The 27,585-nt window shown below is 47.8% G+C and overlaps 1 protein-coding gene across 1 annotated transcript in view; it reads left to right on the forward strand.

Moving 5' to 3' along the window:
- ANKRD33B (ankyrin repeat domain 33B) overlaps positions 1-27,585 on the forward strand; it is a 70,919-nt gene that overhangs the window by 18,778 nt on the left and 24,556 nt on the right. The window contains exon 2 of the mRNA XM_084783065.1: positions 19,730-19,859. Within this exon, the coding sequence (XP_084639191.1) occupies positions 19,730-19,859 (130 nt within the window). The remainder of the gene's footprint in view (positions 1-19,729; positions 19,860-27,585) is intronic.

Genomic DNA, 27,585 nt, shown 5'->3' on the forward strand with positions numbered 1-27,585 from the left:
GCCTGCAGGGACTCTTTTCTCCATGTCAGTCCTGGAGATTGAACATAGGTAGCCAGCCTTGGCAGCATGCCCTCTGTGATGAACCATCTTACTGGTGCCTGAAGGTTTTCGCCTGCGTTGTGTCCAGAGATAGGGTTTTTGTTGTTTTGTTTTTTGTTTGTGTTTTTGGTTTTTCAAGACAGGGTTTCTCTGAGTAGCCTTAGTTGTAGGCCAGGCTGGCCTCGAACTCAGAGATTAACCTGTCTCTGCCTCCCTGAGTGCTTGGATTACAGGTGTGTGCCACTGCGCCCCGCTAGGAGACAGGGTTTTACTCTGTAGTCAGTTGCTGCTCCAGGAGGTGCGTGCCCAGGGCTTGGGGTGGGGATTGAGGCAGGTTCTTGATGTTTACCTCAGGCTGTCCTAAAGATCTCAGCCCCGCTGCCTCCTTCTGAGTTCTGGGATTGCTGGTGTTTGCCAGCACATGCTTCACGTGTCGTTTTATTACTTAGTTATTAATTTACCCAACAAAGTTGTTTGTGTCTTCTTTCTATTGTCCGGGCCATTTCCTTAACACTTAACCTTTAAAGACAAAGGACTTTTTCTAGGCCATCTGTTCCACCCACATCCCCATTAATTTGCACTCTTATTCCTGAGTTTTATTTTTCCCTCCCCCTCCCCCCCCTCCCTCCCCCCCCCTTTTTTTTTTTTTTTTTTTTGCTAAACTACCGGACACACATGCATTAGAAAACCATCTCGAAGACCGTGAGCTTGTGGTAGGCTGTGGCAGTTTCCACTCCAGACCTCTTGCCTGGCTGCTGTTCAGAGCGATGGAGCACTTTCAACTGTTCCCACTTTCACTTCATTCCATCTGGCCGGGACAGGCCGCTCTTCTGGCAGGGAACCTGCTTACTCAGGACGAGTCCTGATTTATCAGCTCATGGTGACGCTCATGACCTGCTGCTGTGGCAGATGGGGTCTTTTTGTTCCTAGCCTTCTTTTTCCCCTTCCTGAGTCAGACCCAGCCTCCCGTTTGGATCGCATCATTTCACGCGTGTTAGTCTCATTTTCCTTGTACGGCGTGCGCGTGCTCATAACGCGAGCATTTGGGACCGGCTTCCACTATGTAACCCAGGTTGCCCTCCAAATTGAGATCCTCTGGCCTCAGCCTCCAGAGTATTGGGATCGTAGATGTGCGCCACCATGCCCATGCTTGTCTGGTTTTATTTTGACCTCAGCTCCATCCTCTTCAGCCCTGGCTGGTGCTTCTCAGCTTCTCTGGAAGATAAAGGAATTCTCAGTGCCCCCAGTTTCCCCCATGTTCACCCCTCCTTCCGTCTCCACTACTTTCCTGATGACAAGATTAGTGATAACTTCCTTGACTTTATAACTATGCTTTTATCTCAACTTCCTAGTTTGATTTTCCAAACTGAAACCATGTCAGATCTACATTGTTGTAACACAGCGTTGCTGTGGTGAGGAGTCTCCTGGTAAGACAGGATTGCCTTTTCTTTCTGTGTGGTGATATGCTTTAACTTACTGCAGCATGCATTTTACTCAGTCTTTATCCTTGTTTTGGGGGGTAGAGCCTTTGCTATTAACTCACCATTCTTTTCCAAAAACAAAGCAAAACCCGTGTTTCACAGCTCCATCCCGGCAGCTTCCTTTGGTCAGACATTGCTCCGGGTATTAGAAAGCAAGTGTTTGAGGTGTGTGCTCGGCGTCCATAGAGTGACGATCCAAGGGGCATGTGCGTCAGATGTTCCAGCTGCCACCACAGTGAATCTGAAGCAACTGGGGTGACAACGGTCCCTCACCAACTCACAGACAGCAGGCGTTCTTCTACTGTCTGCCTGTGGGCAAATGATTCCTGTGTACAATTTTCTAATTAGTAAGGTAGGATCTTAAACTAAATGAATGGCTGGCAAGTTCCTGCCCTCCTCTGTTCCCCCCCCCCCCCCCCCGCCCCAATCTCTGAGAATCTTAAGCTCTCCTGAGGGGATGGCTTCTTGTTGTGGTCTTTCTTTAACTTTTATCTACTTACTGTGTACTCATGTGTGTGTGCATGTCATGGTGCAAAAGTCAGAGGACAACTCAGGTCATCAGACTGGGCGGACCTGATGGTGCAAGTTGTCCCACCCCCTCCTTTTCATTTTGCTTTAGTCCTTTTAAAGGGGCAGCATGGTCCGTGGCATTTGTGAAGCGTTTGCTCTGTGTATTTCCTCCATCAGCTGCACCGCCCATCTTGTTGTAAGTCCACCCAGCCTTTCGGGTGGCTGGAAGAAGAAGAGACATGCAAATCACTGAGAGAGTTTTGAGTATAGCTGTGTATGGATGGTACAGTCAGATTTTATTTTTTGTTTTTTGTTTTTTTTTGCAAATATGCCAAACAAATACCTACTTTTACAACAGGTGCCACTGGGGTTGACAGGACCTCACACCATACCCAGGCTGGGAACTAGGAGATGTCGCTTTTCTTTATACTTATGAGTATAGTTGCTGTTTTTTTAAAGTAATATTTTCATATTTTTTGCTTATATTATGTATAACTGATTCCTTTATATATCTGAGCCGATCAATTTATATATACTTTGTGTTTGATATTTATATTACCCATGAGAAAAAAAAATGTCTTTGATTAAAGAAATAAGGTAGAATGTTTTGGGTGTCTCCTAGAAACTTCATACAATTTCTAGGGTCTAAAGCACTTTCTCTCACAAGATCTCTGAAGGCGTGGGCTGTGGACAGTGTTTGCATTCTGCACATTGATACAGAGAGCATAAAGCTGCTCCCTGGTGGCTTTAATGGGGGCGGGCCGGGGGCTCCACTCCGGTAGTCAGATGAGCCACTCTGGAAGCAGGGTGCCCATTGGGGTAATGTTCTTAAAGGAGCCGTGCTTGTAGACACACTTTCTGTGCTGCTTTTGAGGAATCTGTGGGACTCACTGTTTGTTTAGCCCAGCCTGGCCTCAGACCCACAATCCTCTTGCCTCCAAAAAATGCTAAAAATCTACAAGCCAACAAGCCAACTTCCCTTTCCCTCTTCCCCCTCTTCTTTGTTTCATATCCATATTTATCTTTATAGTAAGTATCTCTATAGTAAGTTTTCCTAGTGTTGAGGATGGAACCCAGGAATCCTGGCTCCTCTCACTCACCTGGGCTGCAGCTCAAGTTCGCCATTTTGCTCACCTCTAGACACCCCCCCCCCTCGCAGATTCTGTCCCTTGCTACCTCCTCCAGTCACCCCTCTACCCTGGCTCACAACTGACCCTGCCAGAATATCTCTAATTCTGCCACTAATCCCGGGGAAGCCACCTTCCCATCCCCCACCTGCCCACTCTTCACCCTCCCTGCCAGGGCTCTCCGCTGAGCTCACCCAGTCCCAGTAGCTGTGGGTTCCTGGCATCCATCCGAGTGAGTGAACTCCTTTCCTGGTACTTCCGTTTTCTGCCAAGAACTCATTCTTCTTCATTTCCTGTCTCACCCTAACCCAAATAGAAGAAGCATCTCCCCGGGACCTCAGGAGCCCCACACCCCTTGTAGCTCCCCGAGGACTTCCAGAGCTCACGGGATGAATAAATGCACAGAAAGACTAACAAACAGAAAGGATTGGGAGCACTTTTAGAAGCTGCTGTCTCTTAAGCAGTGCTTGCAGGCCACAAGGAGGAGAACTGCCACCCCTGGTGACACACAAACCCCTCTAGAGTTCTGAGGTAGTCCCTCACCATCTGGTCCACCAGCTTTGTTCTTTGAGGGGGGGCTTCTGTGCAGGTTACATGCCATCATCACCCAAACGTCACCCCAGGGTCACCCCACCATCACCGCAGGGAACCGTGTGATGAGCAATCACACTTAGCCCTGGGACTTACGGATCAGGAAACTGACTCACTGGAGATGAGCCTCCCCTTCAGACGTGTGAGCTGCAGAGGGGGTGTGGCCTGGGATGGAGGGGGTCTCTGAAGTGGGAAGTGGGGTAAAGGTCACACCCTGAGCCTGATGGGAGTGAGGGGAGGAACTAAGAAGGCGGATCTAGCCTGGTCATGGTTGGGGGGAGGGGTGCTGGCTCCTACCTCATTCCTTACAAAGGACCACAGACTAGGCCCTAAAACCCACAGTTCTGAAGTCTGGACGTTAGGGACCCAGGTGACAGCAGAGCCATGCTTCCTGTCTCCTTTGCGTAGCTTTTGTGCCTCTTCTTTGTCCCTTAGCACAACCAGGCACTCCTGGGTTTGTAGTGGCATTGCTCCAAACATCATTCCCATTTTCATGTACTCTTCTCCCTGTCTCCTGGATGACCCCCTAAGATCTGTTTCCATAATAAGATCATACTGATGTATACTAAGAATTAAGATCTCGCCCCTCCCCCCGTCCATGTGAATTTATATCTTTGAAACAGCATCTTACTGGGAAGCCCATTTGGGGTCCTGCTACATCTGCTAATGCTAAGGCTAAGATTGCCCTTTGTGCCTCTGCGCCCTCTGCACCTGTCTTTTTTTTTTCTTTGTATTTTTTTTATTGAAAAATAAAATAATTCATATTACATCTCAATTGCTATCCCATCCCCTGCATCCTCCCATTCCTCCCTCCCTCCCGCTTTCACCTCATTCCCCTTCCCTATGACTGTGACTGAGGGGGACCTCCTCCCCTTGAATATGATGCTAGGGTACCCTTGTACATGTCATTTTGAGCTGTGCCATGCAGTCTGTTTCAGACAGTGGTAACTGAGGGGGGAGGGGCAGAGATCAGAATCCCGTGCAGCAGGGTGTGCTGTGCGTCCCTCAGGGATCTGCAATGCTTTCCTGAGGCTTGCCCATCACTTGCGAGTCCTTACCCTGACACTTCCCTGTCTTTTCAGGTCATTGCCTCTGGAGGATCCTGCCTCTGGAATCCACCAGTGGTTTTCCTCCTTGATGAGTGATGCCAGTCTGAAGCTGGGGAGGAGCAGGGGGAGGTGCTTTCTTAGAGAAGTTCACCCAGGGCATGGTGGAGCTGCTGTGGCTGGCTCAGAAGTTGGTCCTGTTTGTGCCTGGGGCATCTATTGTTCCTCGAAGGAGCTGGACAGCCTGTTCCAGACGAGGAAGAAAACACACCAAAGCAATAGAATGACTTCATTATGTGTACAGTTGTAATCCCAGCATCCTTTGCAAATAATTACACTTGCTATTATGAACCCATACCTCAATGAACCTATACATCAAATTGATATGTGCTGGGTGTGTACATGGGTGTTGGTCTAAATGGTTTTGGATTTCTGCCCCTTGCTGTGTTTACAAAGAGTCCTAGGCTTGTTGTTGTTGTTGTTGTGTGTGTGTGTGTGTGTGTTTTCCCTCAACATATCCTCCTTCAGGCACTCAGTCAGGGGTGGATTTCTCTGCCTTCTCCTTTCTCTCCTGCTTCTCTTCCTTTAGCTGAGTTCTCTCTACCCCGGGGGAGGGAGATGTTGGCTCAGGTGTTGGAACACTTGTCACCAGTCTGTGGCTCCGTTTGAGGAGAGGTGCAGCTTTTCTGGAAGGCGTACGTCACTGCGAGCGGGCTTCAAGGCTTACCCTATTTGTAGTTAGCGCTCCCAGATTCCTGTGTGACAAATTGTGACCAGCCATCTTGCTCCTGCTGCCATGGTAGACTCCCCCGTTGGAACCATAAACCAACAGAAACCCTTACTTCTCCAAGTTTTGTGGAGATAGTTTTGAGATATTTTATCTCAGCAATGAAAAATAAGCTAAAACACAGAGGGCCGTGTGTGCTCTTTTGTGCCCACCTTATGCCATTTGTATAGAATTTTCCGGTCTCACTTACATTGTGGCGTATTAGGCTTGCATTCCTTTCTCGAGTGGAGAAAGAGACTTGTGTGTGTATAGCACGGGTTGCTTATCCACTCACTTGCTGAAGCCGTGGGTGTTTTAGTTATTGTGAGTGATGCAGCTATGAACACAAGCGAATTCCTACAGTAAACATCCTCAGGTGTGGACCTAGGAGCGGGATCGCTGAGTTATACGGCAGCAAGCGCTCTGGGTATTTGTCTGTTTCGTTCAGTGCAATGTTCAAGATCTGTCAGTGTTGATGCATGGAGCAAGATTTGGTTCTCTTATTGTTTTGCATTTTTTATATTTGTGTATTTCAGTCCCACTTTCACTTTTCTTCCTTCTCCTCCTCTCCCCATGTAGCCCAAGAAATAGGAGAGCAAACACGAGCTGCCATACCTGGCTCTTGATGATGAATAAAGTTTACACTGTTTGCCATTTGGGGCTTTGGGCTATGAACTAGGCTCCCAACGTCCTTGTATCTGTCTTAATTTGGGAACAGACATTATTTCTCTGGAGCGTGTCTGTTGAGTGGCTCTGCTGTGTCATGAGCTGGGCACGTGCTAAGCTTCAGGAGAAACTAGCTTTCCAGTGGTGCTTCCTTCACACCCCCATCTGCTGAGAACGCAGGCGCTCCACACCCTCGCCAACATTTGGTGTTGTCAGTCTTTTTAATTTTAGCCGTCCTGGTGGGTGTGCGCTGCTGTCTCTTTGTGGGCTTAATTTGCATTTCCCTGGTGACTAATGATATTGAGCACCTTCGCATTTGGAAAAGGTTATAATTTAAATTCTTTTACATAAGGAAAGCACACGAGGGGACATTAATGAACACCTGTAAGGGCAGACATTCCGAAGCCCAGAATGTCCCGTCGGAGTCATCCACCCTGACAGCTATGAGTCAGACAGACAGATGTCAGTTTCAGTTACATTTGAAATGACAAGTGAGCTGGCAGCCTTGTTTTAAAAAAAAAAACACCAAAAAAAACCCCAAACAAACAAGCAAACAAAACAAACCCCCCCCCCAAATGGGGAGGGGCATGTATTTTATTTTGGGAAAAAAAAAAAAAAAAGGAAGGCTGTCTTTCCTCCTCACTTCCCACTGGAGAGCTAGGGCTTTTGGAGGAAATTCTGACTGTGCTTCATCCTGTGAAGACCCTGCTGTGCTTTTCCCTAACTTACACAGGGGTCACGGCTTTAGCCTTCACTGTGAACCGCTTTGACCTAGAGACTTCTCTGCCTTTGTGACGTGGCTGTGGTTGGTCTTGTCCTCCCTGGCCCCTCTGGAGGCTGCACTGTGCCAACCCCTCCCCAGCATGAGCCAGTTTCCACCTGCTTTGCGCCTCCCACCGCACCACCCACCGTCCCCTGGGATGGCTCGGCTTTCATTGTTTACTTCCTGGGCTTTTTCTCTAGACCCAGTGTTCCGAGAGGAAGTGCCTTCTGCGTTCCTCTTGCTTCCTCTTCTATTTCCACCCTCTGCCTGGCCCTAGCTGGCGACCAATGCCTGCTTATTGGGTTGGCGAATGAAGGGGATTCTAGATGCAGTGTGACCCTCCCTGCTGGAACCTGCTTTTTGTGAATATTTGTCTATTTACTCACTCTCAGCAAATATGACTATGCCTATATATTCCTAAACCCAGAAGACAAAATACGAGCCACTCTTTCCATCCCCTGCCTTTCTTCAAGACCATTGCAGCCCAGCCTGCCACAAGAGGCTAACATTTGTTCTCAAGGAGGCAGTCTGTGGGCAGTATCATGTAGGACGCATTTGAGGGTGACTGTGGGTGGTACTTAGGCTAGAAGTAGGTAAGAATTTATTAGGAACACCATGAGAAAGATGGGACAAGGCAAGAGAGAGGATGTGGCTCTTCATTCAAGTTTTTTTTTTAAAAAGTCACAATTAAAGGAGAACAAAAAAGTGTGTTGAACTCTGTGCCTGGTGCTGCTGAAAGAGGGAGAGATGACTGGATCTGGGTTCTGGGGCAGTGTGAGAGCATCTTCACTGTCAAGCCAAGAGCCTCCCTCACTCAGCATCCTGGCCCTCCATCTTCCTGCCTCATGCCCTCTCACTGCCCAGCTGAGAAGAGCATCGTTCGCGCTGTACCCTTGTGTTGCATTTTCCTGCCTCATGTCCCACAGGCCACTTGGGAGCTTGTTAAAAAGTGTAGGCTCTGACTCAGGGGGGCCGGGACTGGGGCCTGAGGTGTGCATTTCTCTCCAGCTCCTGGCAACACGGATGTTACTGGTCTGGAGGCGCTCCCTTGAGTGGCTGGGGCAGAGGCTGAATGCAACCTGCTTCGTTGCTTGAGCCATTGACCAGCTTGTTCATTCTCCACTCTTTGCATCAACTCATGCTACACTCCACATGCTGTTAGCCAGCGTTTGCGATCTAGCTCAGTATTTGTGAAAATATTGTCTCTTAAAAGTCGTGGGTACTGGGTGGTAGTGGCACACCCACATCTTTAATCCCAGTATTTGGGAGGCAGGGGCAGGCAGATCTCCATAAGTTTGAGGCCAGCCTGGTCTACAGAGTAAGTTCCAGGACAGCCAAGGCTACACAGAGAAACTGTGCCTCAAAACAAAACAAAACCCCAACAAAAGTTGTGGGGAGATGGCTTTAATGTATAAAGTGCTTGCCAGGCAGACACTCTGAACAGCTGGAGTAGGGGGCAGGTAACAAATGGGTCCAGGGGTTTACTGACCAGACAGTTTAGCAAGTCAGTGAGCTCCAGGTTCAGTGAGAAGACACTGAGCTAAAAATAAATTGGGCAGGGACAAAACTAGACATGTGACATCAACCTCTAGTCTCACATGTGCATACATGGGCATGCGTGCACATGGATGTACACATAGGCAGTCACATACACTGACACACATAGAATCATACACAGGTACACACACACAGACATACACACACAGTCATACACAGACACAGACACAGTCACACACACACAGTAATACACAGACACACACACACAGACCAGATACAAACACACACACAGACACATAGTCACACACAGACATACACACACATACACTGTCGTATACAGACACAGACACACAGACACACACAGACATACAGTCACACACAGACAGACACAGACACACACACAGACACACACACAGATACACAGTCACACACAGACATACACACACACAGATATATACACACAGAGACACACAAGGTAGGATCTTCTTTAGCAGTAGGTAGCGCATGCTGATGTCTGAGGGCCTGCAGTAGACCACCTGGCAGGAGATAGGGAAATGAGAAATGCTTGCAGATTACCTCCATGTGTTCAAAAGGGCTTAGTTCTTTGAGCCTAACACTAGTGGGAAATTTAGATTCCTAGATTGAATTTTATGGAATTTTTTTTCTTCCCCCAAAATCCATAAAGCTGATCATAAGCTGTGCCCCTTGAGAGGTTCAGTTTCTTGTTCAATTATTGATTGGTGGCTGGTGTGGTCAGCTTGTCGATACTCCCCCTGTGCTTTCTACAGAACAAGAAGCAGCGTTCTCTCCCCTGAAATGGTTTTTCACTACCTTGTATGTGGTTAAAGGCATAAGATGGGAAGCTTTGCTGAAATTTTATTTTCTTAAAAAATTGATTTTGGCCAGGTGTGGTGGCATATGCCTTTGGTCCTAGCACTCAGGAAGCAGAGGCAGGTGGATTGCTATGAGTTTGAGGCCAGCCTGGTCTACAAAGCAAGTCCAGGACAGCTAAGGCTAACACAGAGAGACCCTGTGTCAAAAAACAAAACAAAACAAAATTGGTTTTGGTTAATAAATAGAACCAAGTGTTCATTACATAAGATGAGACTTAGTACTATAGAGGAAAAATGTCACTTGTGTATTGGTTGCCTTTCTGTTGTGATAAAATGTATGAAACAGTTTATTATGGCCTATGGTCCCAGAAGGATAAGACTCCATCATGAGGGTGAGCCTCAGTAACGTGCAGCTGACATGGCAGCAGACAGCTTGATCAAGAACCTGAGAGATGGGGCTGGCGAGATGGCTCAGTGGTGGAGAACACTGACTGCTCTTCCAGAGATCCTGAGTTCAATTCCCAGCAACCACATGGTGGTTCACAACCATCTGTAATAAAATCTTCTAGTGTGCATGAAAACAGAGCGCTCATGTACAAAAATAAATAAATAAATAAATTAATTAATTAATTAAAAAAACTTAAAAAAAAAACCTGAGAGATGACATCTTCAACCACACAGCAAAAGCAGAGAGAGTTAGCTGAAGTGGGGCCAAGTGAGAACCGCTGAAAACTGACCCCAGTGATGTGCTTCCTCTAGCACCGATGCACCTCATAAAGGTTCTGTGACCCCTTAAACTGCCTCACCAACTGGGGAGAAGTTTCAAAGATTGTGGGGGACGGTCCCACTTAAACACCGTGGCTTAGTGAGTAGCCTCATCCTGCCCACGAGTCAGGCGGGAACCCTGTGGGCTTCTTCTCCATGCATTGTTAGTAGTTCAGTTTTCACAGTTGTTTTTTTTTTTTTTTTTTTTTTTTTTTTTTTTTTTGGTTTTTCGAGACAGGGTTTCTCTGTGTAGCCTTGGCCATCCTGATCTCACTTTGTAGACCAGGCTGGCCTCGAACTCACAGTGATCCGCCTGCCTCTGCCTCCCGAGTGCTGGGATTAAAGGCGTGCGCCACCATGCCCGGCCACAGTTGTTTTTTTTTAATAAAAATTTATCTATTTTTACTATTTAATACTTTTCTCATGATTAAAATTCTTTATATAGTCCATTTTAAATGTTTAATGAGATTATACAATAGAAAAAATATTTTTTTAAACTCTCTGTCCTAATTTCAAAGGAAGAACACTTTCCCCCCCTTGGAAAAAAATAGCACTGCTTTCATGTCTTCTAAGCATTCAACAAATCCTGACTAAAGCCTAGAGAAGAATTTTCCAAACTGGTAGGTGACGTCAGTTATATGCCTGTAACCACATTACTATAACATCTGGTTATTCTCCTGATTATTGACATGACAAAAATCATGTATTTCAGTATGCTAGTTATTTCTTATCAATACTCCCAAGTGCTCCCCCACCCCCCAAAGAAGCGACTTAAGGGTAGAAGACTTTTGGCTCAGGGTTCAGGGATGCGAGCCATGTAGTCCGAGAAGGACTGACAGGGAGACCAGGCCGTACCTAGTGTTGGCAGCTGCTTGTTCACATCTGGGCAGAATAGGAACCAGGTGCAAGGGATTGCTGGGATTCAGCTGAGTTTTCCCTTTTTTATTCAACCTGGAGCCCCGGTTCATGGGATGGTGCCACTTGCCTTTAGGTAGACCTCAACCTCCCAGTCGGGAAACACCCTCACATAAAATCCCCAAAGCATATGCCGTGGGTGCCCTAGGTCAGTGGTTCTCAGCCTGTGGGTCATGACCCCTTTGAGGGAGTTGAGCGACCCTTTCACAGGTTCACCTAAGACCATGGGAAAACACAGATGTTTACATTACTGTTCAGTCACTGCAGTGGCAACATTACAGGTATGAAGTGGCATGAAAATAGTTTTACGTTTGGGGGTCACCACAACATGAGGGTGGCAGCACTAGGAAGCTTGAGAAACCCCACTGCCTAGGCATTTCTTAATCCAATCAAGTTGACACTCAAAATGAAGCATCACGTGTCTACTTTTTGTCAGCTTGGAATTTCCTAGTGTCCCAGCCCAGAGCTCTGTAGCCTCATGCTAATCTCAGTGCAGGGTGCATTCAGTCATCTCTAGAGTCCCCCCCCCACCCAAAAAAAACCAAACAAACTCTCAGCCATCCTAACTTGTTCAAAACTCCAAGGTCAAAGTCATTCTCTGAGACCCAAAGTAGTTCCTTAGCTGTCAGCTCTTGTGAAAATAAAAAACAAGTTAGGCAGTGTGAAATGTCCCCATAGGCCAGTTCTTTGCCTTCCTAACGCTGAGACCTTTACTACAGTTCCTCATGTTGTGTGGACCCCCCAACAGTAGTTATGCATATAGCTGCTATGTAAGTGTAGTTTTGCCACTGTTCCAAATCATAATGAAAATATCTGTTTTCTCATGGTCTTAGGTGACCCCTGTAAAAGCATCATTTGACCCCCAAGGGTTTGTGACCCACAGGTTGAGAACCCCTGCCATAGGCTCTTGATTTGATGCTATTTGTTTTTGAGACTGGGCCTCACTATGTGTCCCTGGCTGGCCTTGAACTCACTATGTAGAGCAGGCTAACCTGGAACTCACGTCTGCCTGTCTTCTGAGTGCTGGGGTGAAAGATGTTCAATACCATCCATGGCTGGCTAGTAGGCTCATGGTCCCTGGCTACGGAACCTTTGAGGTCTAGCCTTGCTGGAAGAAGTCGGTTTCTGGGATCAGGCTCTGAAGCTTTATAGCTTGCCTCTACTTCCTGTCTCCTCCCTGCTTTCTGACTGAAGGTGCAATGTGATCAGCTGACTCCCACCGCCATGATGGCTTCCCTGCCACATCTGATCTTATCCCTTCTTCAAGTCTAAGTGAAACTAAATGTTTCCTCTGCAGTTGATTATTGTCAGGTGTTTGGTTACAGTGACTAGACCTAGCTAATACAAGCACCTCAGTACACAGAGGGAAGCCTTCCCGTTCTAAGAGGGGGTGGGGCAGAAGGCTAGCGAGGACAGGGTCCACTAAAGCAAGAGCACTAGATGTGCCGCCTAGCGTTTGTCACTCAGGTCAGGCTGGCGTCCACCCGGGCTCCAGTGAGCTCGGAGGGCCCTGTCTGTCCCACTGTATTGCCTGTGACACATGGGGCCTCTCTCTTGAGGCCCTCCAGTCTGTGTCTGTGTCTTGCCTCATGAGTGTCCCCACGTTTCTGGCATCTTCGGTGTCCTGGGGTCTACACTGTAACTTCGGGACACTACTGAGAACACTGTATTGATGTACTTGGGTCAGAGAGCAACGCTGGCCAGTGTTTTCCCTTCCAGCTATTGATTTGGCCGCTACATCCTGTGAATTCCTCTTGGTTACAGTGTAGCAGTATTAAGTCAGTGACTCTGAACAGCAGCTTCTTTTGCTCTTCTCTAGGAGATGTAGCAACGCTGATCGTTGGCAGCCCGAGCATCATCCCAGGCTGTCCTCTCTTGACCTTGGGTTCTGCATGGTTTACTTTTTCCACTCCTAATGCGATTTGATCTAAAATCCAAAACCCAAAACCTGGTCATTGTATTAGTCTGTTTGATTCCGCTGTAACAAATTAGTCTCCACTGAGTAACATTTAAGAATACTAGTGGCACTGGCTCTGGGAAGCCGGGAAGTCTAGATCAAGGAGGCATGTGCAGGAGAGGTTTTCTTGCCCTGTCATCCTGTGGCCGAATGAAGAAACGCTGAGGAGCCTGCGTGCTTGAGCAAGCAGGAATTGAACTTGCTGTCTGAACGTCCTTTATATAACTAGCGTTAATCCACTAATGAGGTGACCCACTTCGCACTGCACTCTGGACACTAAGCTCGCACACAGGCAGACCTTAGCATGCACAGAGCAGCAGTTTTGAAGTGGTGCAAGACTGAGGAGGAGCAAGGCTGCGGTGTGAAATCAGGGTTGCCCAGGGGCCAGGAGAGCTCCGTGGAGGATGGGACTGAGCGCCACAGGGCACTTGTGAATAACAAAGTTGGCTTGCCACATTGAGAAATGGAAAATTAGACCTCGACAAAGTATCCACTACAGAAATTAAGGCAATGATGGGTTAAAGACCTAGAAATGCAAAGGTTCCAAATGAAGTATTCCAAATGAAATAGGGGTATCTTTGTGGTGCTTTCTTTTTAGTTCTGTCACGTTCTTACGTAGCTGAGGACGGCCTTGAACCCCTCTGCCAGTGCTCGGGTTACAGGAGTATAATGCTATGCCCAAACGGAAGGGATTTCTGACTTTAGAAAATTATTATCTGTGTGTGTGTGTGTGTGTGTGTGTGTGTGTGTGTGTGTGTGTGTGTCTGTGTGTGTGTCTGTGTGTGATTGACACAGCACACACGTGGAAGTCGGGGACCACGTGTGGAGTCAGTTCTCTCCTTCCACCTACGTGTGGGTTCTGGGGAATCAAACTCAGGTAGCCAGGCTTTTTTTTTTTTTTTTGTGGTGAGTGCTTTTACACCCTGAGCCATTTCTCCAGCCCAGGCACGATTTCATAAGTCACAGAGAAGCCTTACCATAATGGAAAGCACTCATTATTTTATTACAGCAAAATGAAAAAATTTTGATGGCAAAATATAAAGTAAATAGGAAGGAAGGAAGGAAGGAAGAAGATAGATCTCACCCTTCCTTCTGTATTGATTGTTGCTGAAATGGAAATATTTTGGATATGTTGGGTTAAATGAAATACAGTTGGGATAATTGATTTTATTAATAGGGCCGTTAGGACATTCTATATGACAGTCATTGATGGTGCCTGTTCTATATCTCTTGGGCGGTGGTGACTTTGAATACATAAAGAACTTAGTCTTTGAGGATATAAGTAAACTGTTTATTAGAGTGGAAAAGCAGATAGCTGACAGTCAAGGAAGATGCTCAGTCTTACTCTAAATCGGGGCAGTGCAAACTTAAAGGACAATAACGTGGGTGCACTGAGCCTCTTTAGGCAAGACAGCATTTATAGTTATACATGAATTTTGAAAAAAAATATTTTTTATTCTTTGAAAATTTCAGACATGTTTACAGTATATATTATCATAGTTGCCCCTGTAATACTTCCCATTTTCCCTACTTTACACGCATCTCAACTTCATGTCTGTTTCTTTTGAATGGTCCACTGGGTTGCCTCATGTGCATAGACATAGGGCCATCTCCTGAGGCATAGGCAGCCCTCAAAGGCCCATATCCCTGAAGAAAACGAACTCTTCCTCCCCAGCAACCTCCAGTTTCCTGCAGCTCGTCAGCTGGAGGTGGGACCACGAGACCTGCTCTCTGTGATATGCCGGTTATGTGGACCAGTCCCCAGAAGATAGGGGGCTTGATTTTGCATAGTCCCCAAGGCCCCAGGGTGGAAGACGGGCATCACTGCTTCCTGTCTCTGGCTGTTTCACCCTGAATCCCCAGGTTTAGTCATCTCTTTCTCTGGCAGTCTTTATTTCTGACCAAACATCTTGCTGACACCTTCAGGCTGCCGTCATCTGAAGCCTGTTTCCTGTTGTGGGAACAGGTGGTGGGTGGAACACACGCCCTCAGTAGTGCGGGGGCAGCAAGTCAGTGACAGTGGTCCCAACAGAACAGATGGCTATGACCCAGGGACCCTGAGGACTGGAGTATTTACAGGAGGGTTCTGTTGGGGTGGCAACTGCAGCTGCCGCCGAGGACTTCTCTCAAGGACAGTTGGGCTGTGGGTACAGAGCGTTCAGTCTCTGTGCTTTAATCCGGACATGCTGCACGGATGTCTCCCAGGAGCGTCAGGACCCAACTGCATCAAGCCTTAGGCACTCAGACTTCACCACGGTCCGTACACTCCTAAGGGAGAAACAGAAGGGCTTCTTCGTTCAGTGACCATGAGTGTAATCTTCTAGGTCTACACGTTGTTTTCTGAGGTGCTTTTGGTGATGCAAAAAGGCCAGAAACATACGGCAAATGAACCTTTTCACTTTGAAGAAAAAATGTGTGCGTGCGCGCTTGTAATTGCATAAGGAGGAAGTTACAGAGTGTTCAGTACATCTTATTTCTAAGTCAGGAAATTGTCAAATGCTAGAGCAATGCTTCCACTCAGAGATGTTCAGGATGAGTTGGGGTGCTCCCAGGTGGTGCAGAGAGCATGCTGGCTCATTTGTGCAACCGTGTGAGCTGACATTGAGCAAAGTTGGTCCAGTGACTGGGTTGGCAGAAAAGCTGCCAACTCCAGCATCTTGCTAAGCTAGCTGCCACCCCCTCCCCCGACCCCACACAGCTGCTCTGAGCTCTTTCTCTTTAAACCAAGAACTGATTTTTAAATTTTATTTTATGTATGGATAACCTTTTTCAAACGCCCGACCCCCTCAGCTGAAGCGTGTCAGCTAGCCTTATGGAGGTGGTTATGCTGTCCTGTGTGTGTGTGAGCTTAAAACACCAATATTATTTCTTAGAGCTTGAAACTTGTAGGAACATGATCAAATAGTCTTTTGGCAGGCAAATTTATTATGATAACGGGAAAAGTACCTTATAAAAGGCCATTCTTTTTCTGTAGTTTTGAGACAAGTTTGCCCTGTAACTCAAGCTGGTTTTGTGTTTTGAGATCTTGCTGCTTCCGGCTTCGGTCCCCTGAGCGCTGCGATTACAGCAATATGTCACCGTGCCCAACTCATAAGTGATATTTTTTTTTATCGAAAATCTGATTTTCACAGATTAACTCTGAACTTAAACGTAGCACCCCCTGCACAGCAGAGCATGCACTGGCTGTGCTGAAAGAGGCTTACTTGTCAAATCTGGCTTCCAAGGGACTGTGTTAGGTGACTGTTAACATCTCCTTGACCCCGTGGGTCAGAGAAGTCCTTTGCTATTCTAAGTGTTTTGGTCAGCTGAGGTTGCTGCAACAAACCCCTGCAGACTATGGCTTATGAACAATGAAAATTCCTTTCTTGCAGTTCTGTAGCCTATGGAAGCCAGAGGTCAGGGCTCTAGTGGGGCTCAGTTCTGGGGAAGGCCTCTGCAGGTTTCAGATGGCCACTTTCAGGAGAGTTGTCTGAGGTCGCTGTCCCGTGGGCACTAACCTCATTCATGATAGTGCTTATCCTCGAGATATTAAGCCCCACCTTTTATTTTTATTTATTTTTAAAGATTTCTTTATTATGTATATGCGTGCATGTACACCTGCGTGCCCAGAAGAGGGCATCAGGTCACATTATAGATTGTTGTGAGCTACCATGTGGTTGCTGGGAGTTGAACTCAGGACCTCCGGAAGAGCAAGTCAGTGCTCTTAACCTCTGAGCCATCTCTCCAATTCCAGGTCCCACCTTTTAATGTTCTCACCCTGAGTGAGGAGTCTATAGGTGACTTGAAGGAGAACACAGACAATCTGTCTATAGCACCAGGTCCCCCAAGTAACGCCTCTGGGGACAAAGATGTGTCTCCTTGCATTGGATCTCATGTTTGTGCTTTCTTGAGTCATCTACCCAGTACATTTCCCAAGAGTATGTATCGTGTGTGTCTGTGTTTGTGTATGTGCATGTCTGTGTGTGTGCCTGTGTGTATATGTGTGTGTGTGTCTCTGTGTGTGTGTCTGTGTGTTAGTATGCCATGCCTAGATGTCTTGTTTGTGTATTCTCAGTGGGCAGCATGGAACTCCACTCTCTTCTTCTACCTTTGACTTGATGTGTTGACAAAACTAAGCCATGGTTTTGCAGTTCCCCTGACACACAAGAGAGGACCACGGAGTTCCAAAGTGAAGTAATTTCCCTGGAAGCCACAGACCTCCGAGGGCCTAGCGTAGACCTGATGGTGACTAGGATCTAAGTGGCCCAGTGGCTGGAACAAGCACGTGAACAAGCTAAGGACCTTCCCTTTGTAACTGCCACAAAATCCATTTCGCATGAACATTAGGCGTTACCTCCCTCAGCAGCAGCAAAAATCCTAAGAACAACAAGAGTGGACTTTGCACATGATTGGAAAGTCCAGAACTGTCAGGGCATGTGAGGCTGGATACAGCTGCTCACATAGCCCTGACAGCCTGGGCTCTGTATCTTCAGCTTTCTTGTTGGAAGCTGCCTCCTTAGGCCTCAGCAGTAAAATCCAGGAATCCTGCAGGAGCAGTAGGGGTGCCTTACCACTCATCCATCTCTCTTGCCCCTGTACCAGATTCTCTTATCCATTGGTGGGTTGATGCCTATGTAAACTGGTCCTTGCCTTGGTTACGGTGGCTAGCACCGCATAACATGGATGTGCTGGCATTTTTATCGTGTGCTGGCTTTGAACCCTTTGGACATGTGCTCGGGGGTGGTATAGATGGGTCAGATGCTCTCTCTGTTTTTATTTTTTGTGAGGAACTTCTGCATCAATTTCCACAGTGGCCGCACTAACCTACATTCCCAGTGGCGATGCACAAGAGTCTACTGTTACATCATCTTCATCTTCTTCTTCTTTTTTTTTTTTTCTGTTTGGTTTTTCCCTTTGAGACAGGGTTCCGCTGTGTAGCCTGGCTGTCCTGGAATGTGCTCCAGGCTAGCCTCAAAGCCAGAGATCCTTCTCCCATTGCCCCTCGGGTGCTAGGATTAAAGGTGGATGCTACCACCATCCAGCTTGTATATTCTTGATAATTTACCTTGTATTTGACCAGTAATCTCCAGTGTCAACCATCACCCCGCATAGATCTCTCCCTGATGCCACACAATGCCCCGACTATGCTCTGGTCTGCATGGCTGCCTTTTAAAATACCTGCTCTACCGGGCCTCCACCTCATTTGATGGTAGACATAACCACTCAGTCGCTTAGGATGCGACTTTGGGGTCATCTGGGTTCATGTGATCCTCTCACACACCCCAGCTCCATCCTAACAGAAAATGTACCTTCGTGAGATACCGGAGTCCACACATATCTCCTACCCATGGTCCCTCCTTGGGCCACTGTCACGTGATCCTCAGCTTCCACAACCCATACCTTTCTGATCTCCTGGAGCCAATTTCTGCCTCGAGTCCCATGCCATGAGAGAGGGGGCCCATGCATCACACTCCTCATGGTACTCTGCTGTGCTTGCAGGCAGGGGGCTAGCATAACTGTCATCTGAGCGGCTTCTCCCAGTAGCTGATGAAAGCAGATGCAGAGACCCACAGCTAAACATTAAGCAGAACTTGGGGAGTCCTCTGAAAAAGGGGGAGGAAGGATCGAAGGAGCCAGAGAAGTCAAGGACACTACATGAAAACCTACAGAATTAACTAGCCTAGGCTCATAGGGATTCAGAAACTGAACCACCAACCAGAGAGCATCCTTGGGATGGACGTAGGCCCTCTACACATACGTAACAGATGTATAGCTTGGTCCTCAGGTGGGACCTCTAACAGCAGGAGCAGGGTCTGTCTCTGACTCTGTTACCTGCTGTTGGATCCCTTTCTCCTAACTGGACGGTCTTGTCTAGTCTCAATAGAAGAAGATGCATCCAGTCTTATTTGATATGCCAAGGGGGGGGGTGTTGATATCCATGGGGGTGTCTTCCCTTTTCTGAGAGAAAGAAAAGGGAACATAGAGGCAGGGAAGGGGAAAGGGAGGGGAAGCTCTAATGGGATGTAAAGTAAATAAATAAATTAATGAAAACAAACAACAAGTGTTCTAGGGCTCCTGGCTGCCCCATGGGCTTGGAAACCCCCCCTCACAGTTCACTCTGCCAGCCCAGCTGGGCCACCTGGGAATCCCCTGATGGACATGCCCAGTTCTGGCTTTGCTCCTGCTATTTTTCTGCCTGAGCTGTTTCCCAATCCTTGTTCCACTGGCTTGGGCCTCCTTCGAATCTGGGCCCAAACTCTTTCTAAGTCTGCTCTAACCCTGCATCCTGCCTCTCACATCCTGCCTTGCCCCACACTGCTGCCTGGGACAAACGATACTGGCAGTTTGCTTATGCTTTCTCTCCCACCAGAGGGCAGCACCACTGAGGGCAGAGATCTAGTTGTTCACTGATGTGCTTATACACTGTGCCTCACGAGGATGAACTCTGATCACTGGCGTATAAATGAGTGCCTGATCTAAAAGGTGAAAATGGCTGAGCGTGGTGGCGCAACGCCTTTAATCCCAGTACTTGGGAGGCAGAGGCAGGTGGATCTCTGTGAGTTCGAGGCCGGCCTGGTCTACAAAGCAAGTCCGGGACAGTCAAGGCTACACAGAGAAATTCTGTCTCAGAAAAACAAAAAACAAAACAAAACAATAAAGATGAAAATGTTGAAACCTGGGGACCTGCCGAGGTCCTTGCTGCCTCTCCTCTAGTTCTCCTCAGGGTCCCCCAGAACTCACTGGGTCATGCTTGGGCTGTGTGCCTCTGACCCACTTTCCCTCTTCTTTTCTAGACTGGCCTTATTGTCGCGTGCTACCATGGCTTTGTGGATACTGTGGTGGCCTTAGCAGAGTGCCCCCACGTGGACGTCAACTGGCAGGACAGCGAAGGGAACACAGCCCTCATCACCGCGGCTCAGGCAGGTAAGAGCTGGTCTTCCTTCCTCTTCCAGGGTGCTGCTGCTGAGCAGTGCGGGCTCCTGTGACTTGTGAGTGTATGCCACAAAGGTGGAAATAGGTGTGCTGCTGGCAGGGGCCTGGGGGCGGGGGGCTGACTGGCATGTGGGGCAGAACAACACATTTACACACTCAGGCAGGATTCAGAATGGAGTTGCTACCAGCTAGTGTCTTCCTTCGCCAAAGAGCCTCCTCAGGAAGGCAGGCTTGCCTGCCACTCAGAGCACTGACACTGATGGGTAACAGTCACAGTCACCTGCTTTACCGACAGTTATGCAATTAGATACATTGAGAAGGTGACCTTGCACTTTACCTATAAAAGAAATGCCAGGGACAGCTCTCTGAGCTTCAGAGAATTCATGTAACAGAGCGAGACGAAATTAGTAAGAGCCCTGTAAATGTGGATCCAAGTACATGTCACGGTCATCTCTGGAAGCTAGTATATACACCACCATTGCCACGTGCACCATGGCTCCAGTGGATTTGCAGTGAATTCAGAATGCCGGATGTAGCTCAGTCGGGGGTGGGGGCAGGGGAGTGCTTGCCTAGTCCCCAGCACTGCACAAGCCAGGGGTGCTCTCAGATGTGCTAACCTGTGATGCAGCACTCAGGAGATGGAAGCAGCGGGGTCAGAAGCTCAGGATCGTAAGGTCACCCTTGGCTTAGCTCTGGAGTGAGAAGCCAGCTTGGGGAATGTGAGGCTCAGTCTCCAAACAAGCGAACATTCTATTCAATCACTTTGACATAAATGCTTACGCTATCTCAAACGGTTGTGTAACTGATCTTTCCCTACATTCTTAGCCTCTGTAAATCAGCCAGCCCTTTGTATCCTGAGAGTTCCCACCTGCAGATTCAACATGGACCAAAAACTACACTGTTGTAGTATTCAGATCTGGAATAGGGGCTATAGATAGCTAAGTGGTAAATCACTTGCTAACCAAGTATAAGGCCCTGGATTTGATCCTGTGTGAAACAACAGCCCCAACAAAACCCACTCAAACAAAAACAGTATGTCAGCACTAAAACATACAGACATTTTTTTCCTTGCCATTATTTGTTAAACACAGTGTAATACATATTTATGTTATATTTACACTGCATTAGTTATTGTATGTCATATAGACATGGTTGAAGTACATAAGACAATGTGTGTAGGTTATATGCCAGTACTACACCATTTAAAAATTTAAAAATTATTTTACTTTATATGTATGGGTGTTTTGCCTGCTTGTATGTCTGTGCGCACACATGCAGTGCCCACTGAGGACCTGCAGTTACTTATGATTGTGAGCCGCCTTGTAGGTGCTGGAAAACCCTGGTTCTTTGCAAGAGCAGTAAATGCCTTAACCCCTGAGCCATCTCTCTAACCCTACCACATCATTTTATATAAAACACTTGAGAACCTTGGGGTTTTGGGTCCTGTCCTCAAAGATACCAAGAATGACAACCTAAGACCTCAGTCAGGTTCTTAGCGGCAAGTAACTCGTAGAGCTGTCCGTGGCTGAGTCAGGAAGAAGGGGCCTCTGTGTCCTGAAGGATTGTGGAACAGCGTGCGTGGTGTCTTGGTTAGGGTTTCTATTGCTGCAATGAAACACCATCATCAAAACATCTTGGGGAGGAAAGAGTTTATTGGGCTTACACTTCCATGTTGCTGTTCATCACTAAGGAAAGTCAGGACAGGAACTCAAACACTGCAGGAACCTGGAGGCAAGAGCTGATGCAGAGGCCACGAGAGGTGCTGCTTCCTGGCTTGCTCCTCACGCTGCTTTCTTATAGAACCTAGGATCGCCAGCCCATAGTGAGGACACAGGAAGATCGTGAACTGTGGGAGACTGTGGAAAAGACTGACCTGCATGTTAATATTCAATATGTGTGGGGAACTTTCTGAATTCTTGCCTGTTTAAAAATGCTTCTTGTTTATATAAGCATATGAGCAACAACTTGACTGAGAATAATAACACTGGCTGCCCTTCCTCCCTCCTTCCCTCTCTCCCTGCCTCCTCTCTGCTTTCTTCCCTCCTCAGTATTGGAGGGAGTAGTTGGAATCCCACTTGCTTTTTGCATTTTGTTGATACCTGAAAATGTCATCCATCCTTTATGCTTGACATTGAAAATGAAAATATAGCTGGGCGCGGTGGCACACGCCTTTAATTCCAGTGCTCGGGAGGCAGAGGCAGGCAGATCACTTTGAGTTTGAGGCCAGCCTGGTCTACAAAGTGAGTCCAGGACAGCCAAGGCCACACAGAGAAACCCTATCTTGAAACAACAACAACAACAAAAGAAAACCAAGATACAGTTCTCAGCACACACATGGCATAGGAGATCTGGCACTCTGTTCTTGCTTCTGTAGGCACCAGACATGCATTCAGTGCACATACATACATACAGACAGACAGAACACTTAATACACATATAATAAAAAGAATAGGGAAACCTTTAAAAAACCTATACAAAAGCCAGCTGTCACATCTCGGCTCCTCCGTGTATTCACTTAGACTCCTCTTGGGTGTGTGTTTACTTCAGAATAAAGTTTCCAGCTGCTCCTGGAATCTCCAGCTGCCTGTTTTGTTCTCAGCCCTCCAGTGTTTACTCTCACCTGTGGAGTGGAGTGGCCCTTGTGTCTTCAATCCACAGCCCTGTGTTCTGAGCTGGGAAATGTCTCACAGTCCCCACATTGCTTCGCTTTCAAGCCAGTCCCCACAGCTTTGATTAGTGCTTCTGTGCTGGCAAGTGAGCTCTTCCCCATGCTCTATTGTAAGAAATGCAGCAGAGTTCATAGAAAAGTGGCAGCTGGCAACTTTGTCTGTTTGCTTTCATGTGTGCCAACTGCCCACGTTACTCTTCTCACTGCTGTGATAAGGTGCCTGACAAAAGTGACTTAAGGCCCAGAGGGTTTATCTGGGCTCTGGGGTCTGAGGGTGCAGCCCATGCTGGAGGGGAAAGCAGCTTCAGCTGTGGTGACAGGGACTTGAGCCACTGGTCACATTGCTACCACAGGCAGAATGCTGATGCTTGACTCACTTTTTTTTCCCCCTATAAGACAGGGTTTCTCTGTGTAGCCTTGGCTGCCCTGGACTTGCTTTGTAGAGCAGGCTGATCTTGAACTCATAGAGATCCACCTGCCTCTGCCTCCCAAGCGCTAGGGTTGCAGGTGTGTGCCACCAAGCCCAGCTTCAACTCACTTTTTATTCAGTTAGGGTCTGCATGTAATGATGATGCTACCCACACTCTGGGTGGATCTTTTCTCCCAGTTAAAACTCTCCAGAAGCATCCTTATGGCACAGCTGTGTGTGTGTGTGTGTGTGTGTGTGTGTGTGTGTGTGTGTGTGTGTGTGTGTGTGTCCTAGGTGACTCTAAAGTCAGTCAAGCTGACAGCAGGCTTAGCAACCACACCATCTGAAGGTCAGTCACCCTCCCAGCAACCCCTGCAAGCCTCAGCATGCATCTCCTAAGACAGGTGTAACAACCCACCTACGGAATGTACCATGGAGACAGTTATGTACCCCGATGAAAAGTCCTCAGTGCCCCCACACATCCTTATAGGCAAGGGCTCTACGACAGCTGTATCCCATGTAGTTCTACTCTTTAAGCCACAGTGGGCATCAGCACCACACACTACAGTCATGTGTCACACCCCTTCTGCCCATCATCCTGAAGCCCTGTGGTCTGTGGTCATGGGCATGTCAGGCTTCTTGGCTGCAGCTGTGCGTGCTCTCAGGTTCTGGGGACGTTGTTAAGGCTCTGCCAAAAACCATCTTTGTTTTGAGTCCCTCTGTCTTCCTGCCCACCAGAGGGTTGCTTCTCCCTTATCTACAGGGCTATGGTTGTCCTGTACTGGTCTAATTTCCAGATGACCTGAGTCTTGAAATGGGGGAGGTTCTGTAAGCTGGCTCTGTGCCCAAGGTCAGTGGATGTGGGGCTGCCCTCTTTCCTGCTCTGTTCTCCCATGGCCCAACTCTTTCCTTTTCATGGTGTGTAGCTCTGTGAGGGCTGAAGTAGAGCTCACATTTTGCCTCGGGTGGTTGGTACCTGCTGGACCATTTAGACAGCATGGGGTTACTTGTCAGTAGGTTAGAGTGTCTGCCATGGACAGGAGGATCTGGGTTGTGGGATGGCATGTGGTTCCATCCACTGATTCTGACAGGCTGAGGCAGGTGGAGGGTGATGAGCTTGACTGTGTGAGGCCCCTCCACAAGGCCTGGTTGCTCTTCTTGTGTGCTGCTTATGTAAGTGTGATGCCCAGTATTTGTGTGTGTGTGTGTGTGTGTGTGTGTGTGTGTGTGTGTGTGTGTGTGGTGGGGGTGGGGAATGTAAGCAATCAAGAGGTGAGCAGAACAAAGAGTTCTCGCCCAGGTCCCAGAGGGAGTGTCCAGCCTCTGACTTTGCAACATGAAGCTATTGTCTGCAAAGTTCACATTCACACTTGAGACTGGATGCATGGGGGGGGGGATGGAGGGGAAGTTGGAAAAAACCAAACCCACTGGAAATGGCTACTCCATAATTAAGGGGGAAGGTTTTTTTTTTTAAATTGTAGATAAAATAGAGAGTACAGGCATGGTGGGGTGGGGTTGGGTGAGTGAGAGTTGGCCATGGCCTCATTTGAGGAAAGAGAGAGAGAGACAGACAGACAGACAGACAGACAGACAGAGACACAGAGAGAGACAGAGAGACAGAGGCAGACAGAGAGAGACACAGAGAGAGAGTGAAGGGGGGGAGTAGAAGGAGGGAGAGAGAGGGAGGGGCAGGCTGGCCATTGCAGAGCAGAGAGAATAGCAAAAGTAATGGGAAGGTCCCTGCTAGTTCTAAGGGGGTTATGCTGCTGTGGAAGAGAGTTGGCTGGGAACTAGCGTGGGGCTCTGGAGACTTGTTTGAGTTAATAGACCTAGATGCCCTCTCCAGAGGTGGGGGGGGGGTGTCGGGGGCTGTCTGTAGGAGCAGAGAAGAAAGTAACGACCTTTCCCCAGCAAAACGGAAGCCCGCTTCACAGGTTTCTGAGGAACGTTGAATCCAGCCTGAACAGAGTCCACAATGTTATCTTGCAGGGCTGGGACCTGACACCGACCAATTTAGTTCCAACAACACAAAACCAACCAGCGAGTCATCAAAACCAACAAAACCAACAAAACCCAAACAACACAGAGCAACAGCAAAGCCCTCATAGTATTGACAGTAACTTGACAGTTTTGTGTGGACTGCATTGGCAGCTGCTCCTGACCGCATACGGCGGGTAGTTTGAAGGACAACCCTGCAGAGGCAGCCATAATTAGTGCCTGATGTCTGGATAAGGGTTTCTTGGATTAAAGAAGAAAAGCTATTTTTTTATTCTTTCCTTTTTTTTTTTTAAACAGTGTTTCTCTCTTTCCCTGGCTTCTCTTACTGCACCCTGCTTGCCAATTTTGCTTATCCACTCTGTATGTGGCTGTGTTATTTGTGCCCACACCCTACGCACCCCCACCTCTGCCCACACCAGCCCACCTGGGCCCCCAATCTGCTTCTGCCAGCCCAGGCTTTCAGCTCTGCAAATTGCTTAGGGTGTAATAAGGAGGAGATGTGCGCAGCTGTTAAAAATGTAAAGTGAAAAGCTTTTCCCGGCTGCTGGGGGTGATCCCAGGGCCCCTTATGTACTGACTAGGCAAACACACTACTACCCCTGATAACCCCAGCTCCTTTTTTTTTTTTTTTTTTTTTTTTTTTTTTTTTTTGTCTTAGTAGTCTCGGCTTGATGAACATTTTCCCTGGTTTGTTTGGGAATGTCAGAAGCTGCCTTAGCCCCGCGGCAAGGTGTATTCACAGCCTGGCTTCTGCATCTGCAGACCCTGGTAATCCACCCACTGTTTAATACAGGGCTGACTATAGCACCAACTCCCAGGCCCTGTGCTGGGGGGTTGTGTTCTAAAAGTCTGGGCCTGTCACCGACTGTCAGGGAAGCTAGTGTACCGACAAGGGGACCCACTCTGAGGGCCTGGGTCTCAGAGGTTCTCCCAGCAGGTGACATGGGGTGGGGCCCCTCAGGGGCCACTCCAGCAGCAGCACCACTGACCCCTGTAAGATGCCTTTAGAGGGTCACAGAGGCATTGTGAAGTGCAAGTGTAAGAAAGGAAAGTGAGGCTGTCATTGATCTCCAGGGAGGCCACAGCCCTCTTATCTGCTTGATTTCTTAATCCCAACCATTATCTAGAAATTGCTGCTTGCGGTAAAGTCACTACAAATTGTGTGTGTGAGAGAGAACTCCTTTTTCTCCTTTAACACTGTTCTACTCATCGGCACTCAGCAGGTCCCCAGGTAACCATGGTAACCTTACTACCCATCATCCTTTCTTCGTGGTCCTTTGCCACCTCAAAGCCAGTCCCCAGTGACACACCTCCTCCAACAAGGCCACGCCTCCTAATCTTTCCCAAACAGTTCCACTAACCGGAGTCCAACATTCAAATGTATCAGCCTATGGGGGCTAGTCTCATTTAAACCGCTGTCAATGACTAGGATAACGCTGTTGAGATTGTTTTCTGTGAGACTCTCACAGCTTTGCTTGGCCCTCATGGCATGCTGGACTCAGCTCCGCGTTTTCTAGCTAAATATTGAGGCTAGAGCTGGTGCAATGGTTCGTTTTAATTGTCAGCTTTACGCAATCTGGAATCTCTTGGGACGAATCTCAGTGAAGGGTTCTCTGCATTTCTGAGATTGTTTTGGCTACATTAATTGACATAAGAAGACCCAGTCCACTATGGGTGGCACCATTCCCTGAGTATAGGTTCTGGGGTGTATAAATGCAGAATAAGTGAGTTGAGTAGAAAGCATGCATTCAGCCGGGCGTGGTAGCACACGCCTTTAATCCCAGCACTCGGGAGGCAGAGGCAGGCAGATCACTGTGAGTTCGAGGCCAGCGTGGTCTACAAAGTGAGTCTAGGACAGCCAAGGCCACACTGGGAAACTGTCTCAAAAAAAAACCCAAAAAAACAAAACCCAAAAAACCATGCATTCATTCTCTCTGCTCTTGACTGTGGATATGAGGTGACTAGCTGCTTGAACTGCTGCATGATTTGCCCTCATTGATGGGCTGTGACTCTGAATTGTTCAGCTGAATAAACCACTTTTCCTCTAAAATTGCCTTTTTAAAAAAATTTTTTTTTAGTGCATTAGAAACGAAACTAAGGCAGGTGGGATCGTGGCTGCTGTGAGCTATCTGATGTGGGTGTTAGGAACCAAACTTCTCTGGAGCAGCAGTGTGCTTTTAACACGGAGCCATTTCTCTGGCTCCCAGCCGCTTAGGAAGTGGAGAACTGAGGAACGCCAGAAGGCCACTGAGCCACGTCCACAACAGCCCTTTGTTCTTTTGAAGTGGGTCCTACAAAATTGCCCAGTTGACCTTCAACTTACTGGTCTCCCATCAAAGCTTCTTGAGCAACCAGGATTATGAGCTCATTCCACTGTGCCCAGCCCTTCAATTGTAATGTGTATGTGTGTGTGGGGTGTGTGTGTGTGTGTGTGTGTGTGTGTGTGTGTAGGTAGGGTGGGGTGGCGTATGTGCACGCAAGTCCAGGTGCCCTGGAGACCAGAGACATGAGATTCCTCTAGAACTGAAGTGACAGTGGTTGAGAGGCCACTTAATATAGGGGCTTGAACCAAACCGGGGTTCTCTATAAGTAGTACATACTCTTAGCCATCCAGTCATCGCTCCAGCCCTATTTTAAAAACC

The sequence above is a fragment of the Acomys minous genome (genome assembly GCF_964271855.1).
Source record: "Acomys minous genome assembly, chromosome: 5".
Classification (NCBI taxonomy): Eukaryota; Metazoa; Chordata; class Mammalia; order Rodentia; family Muridae; genus Acomys; species Acomys minous.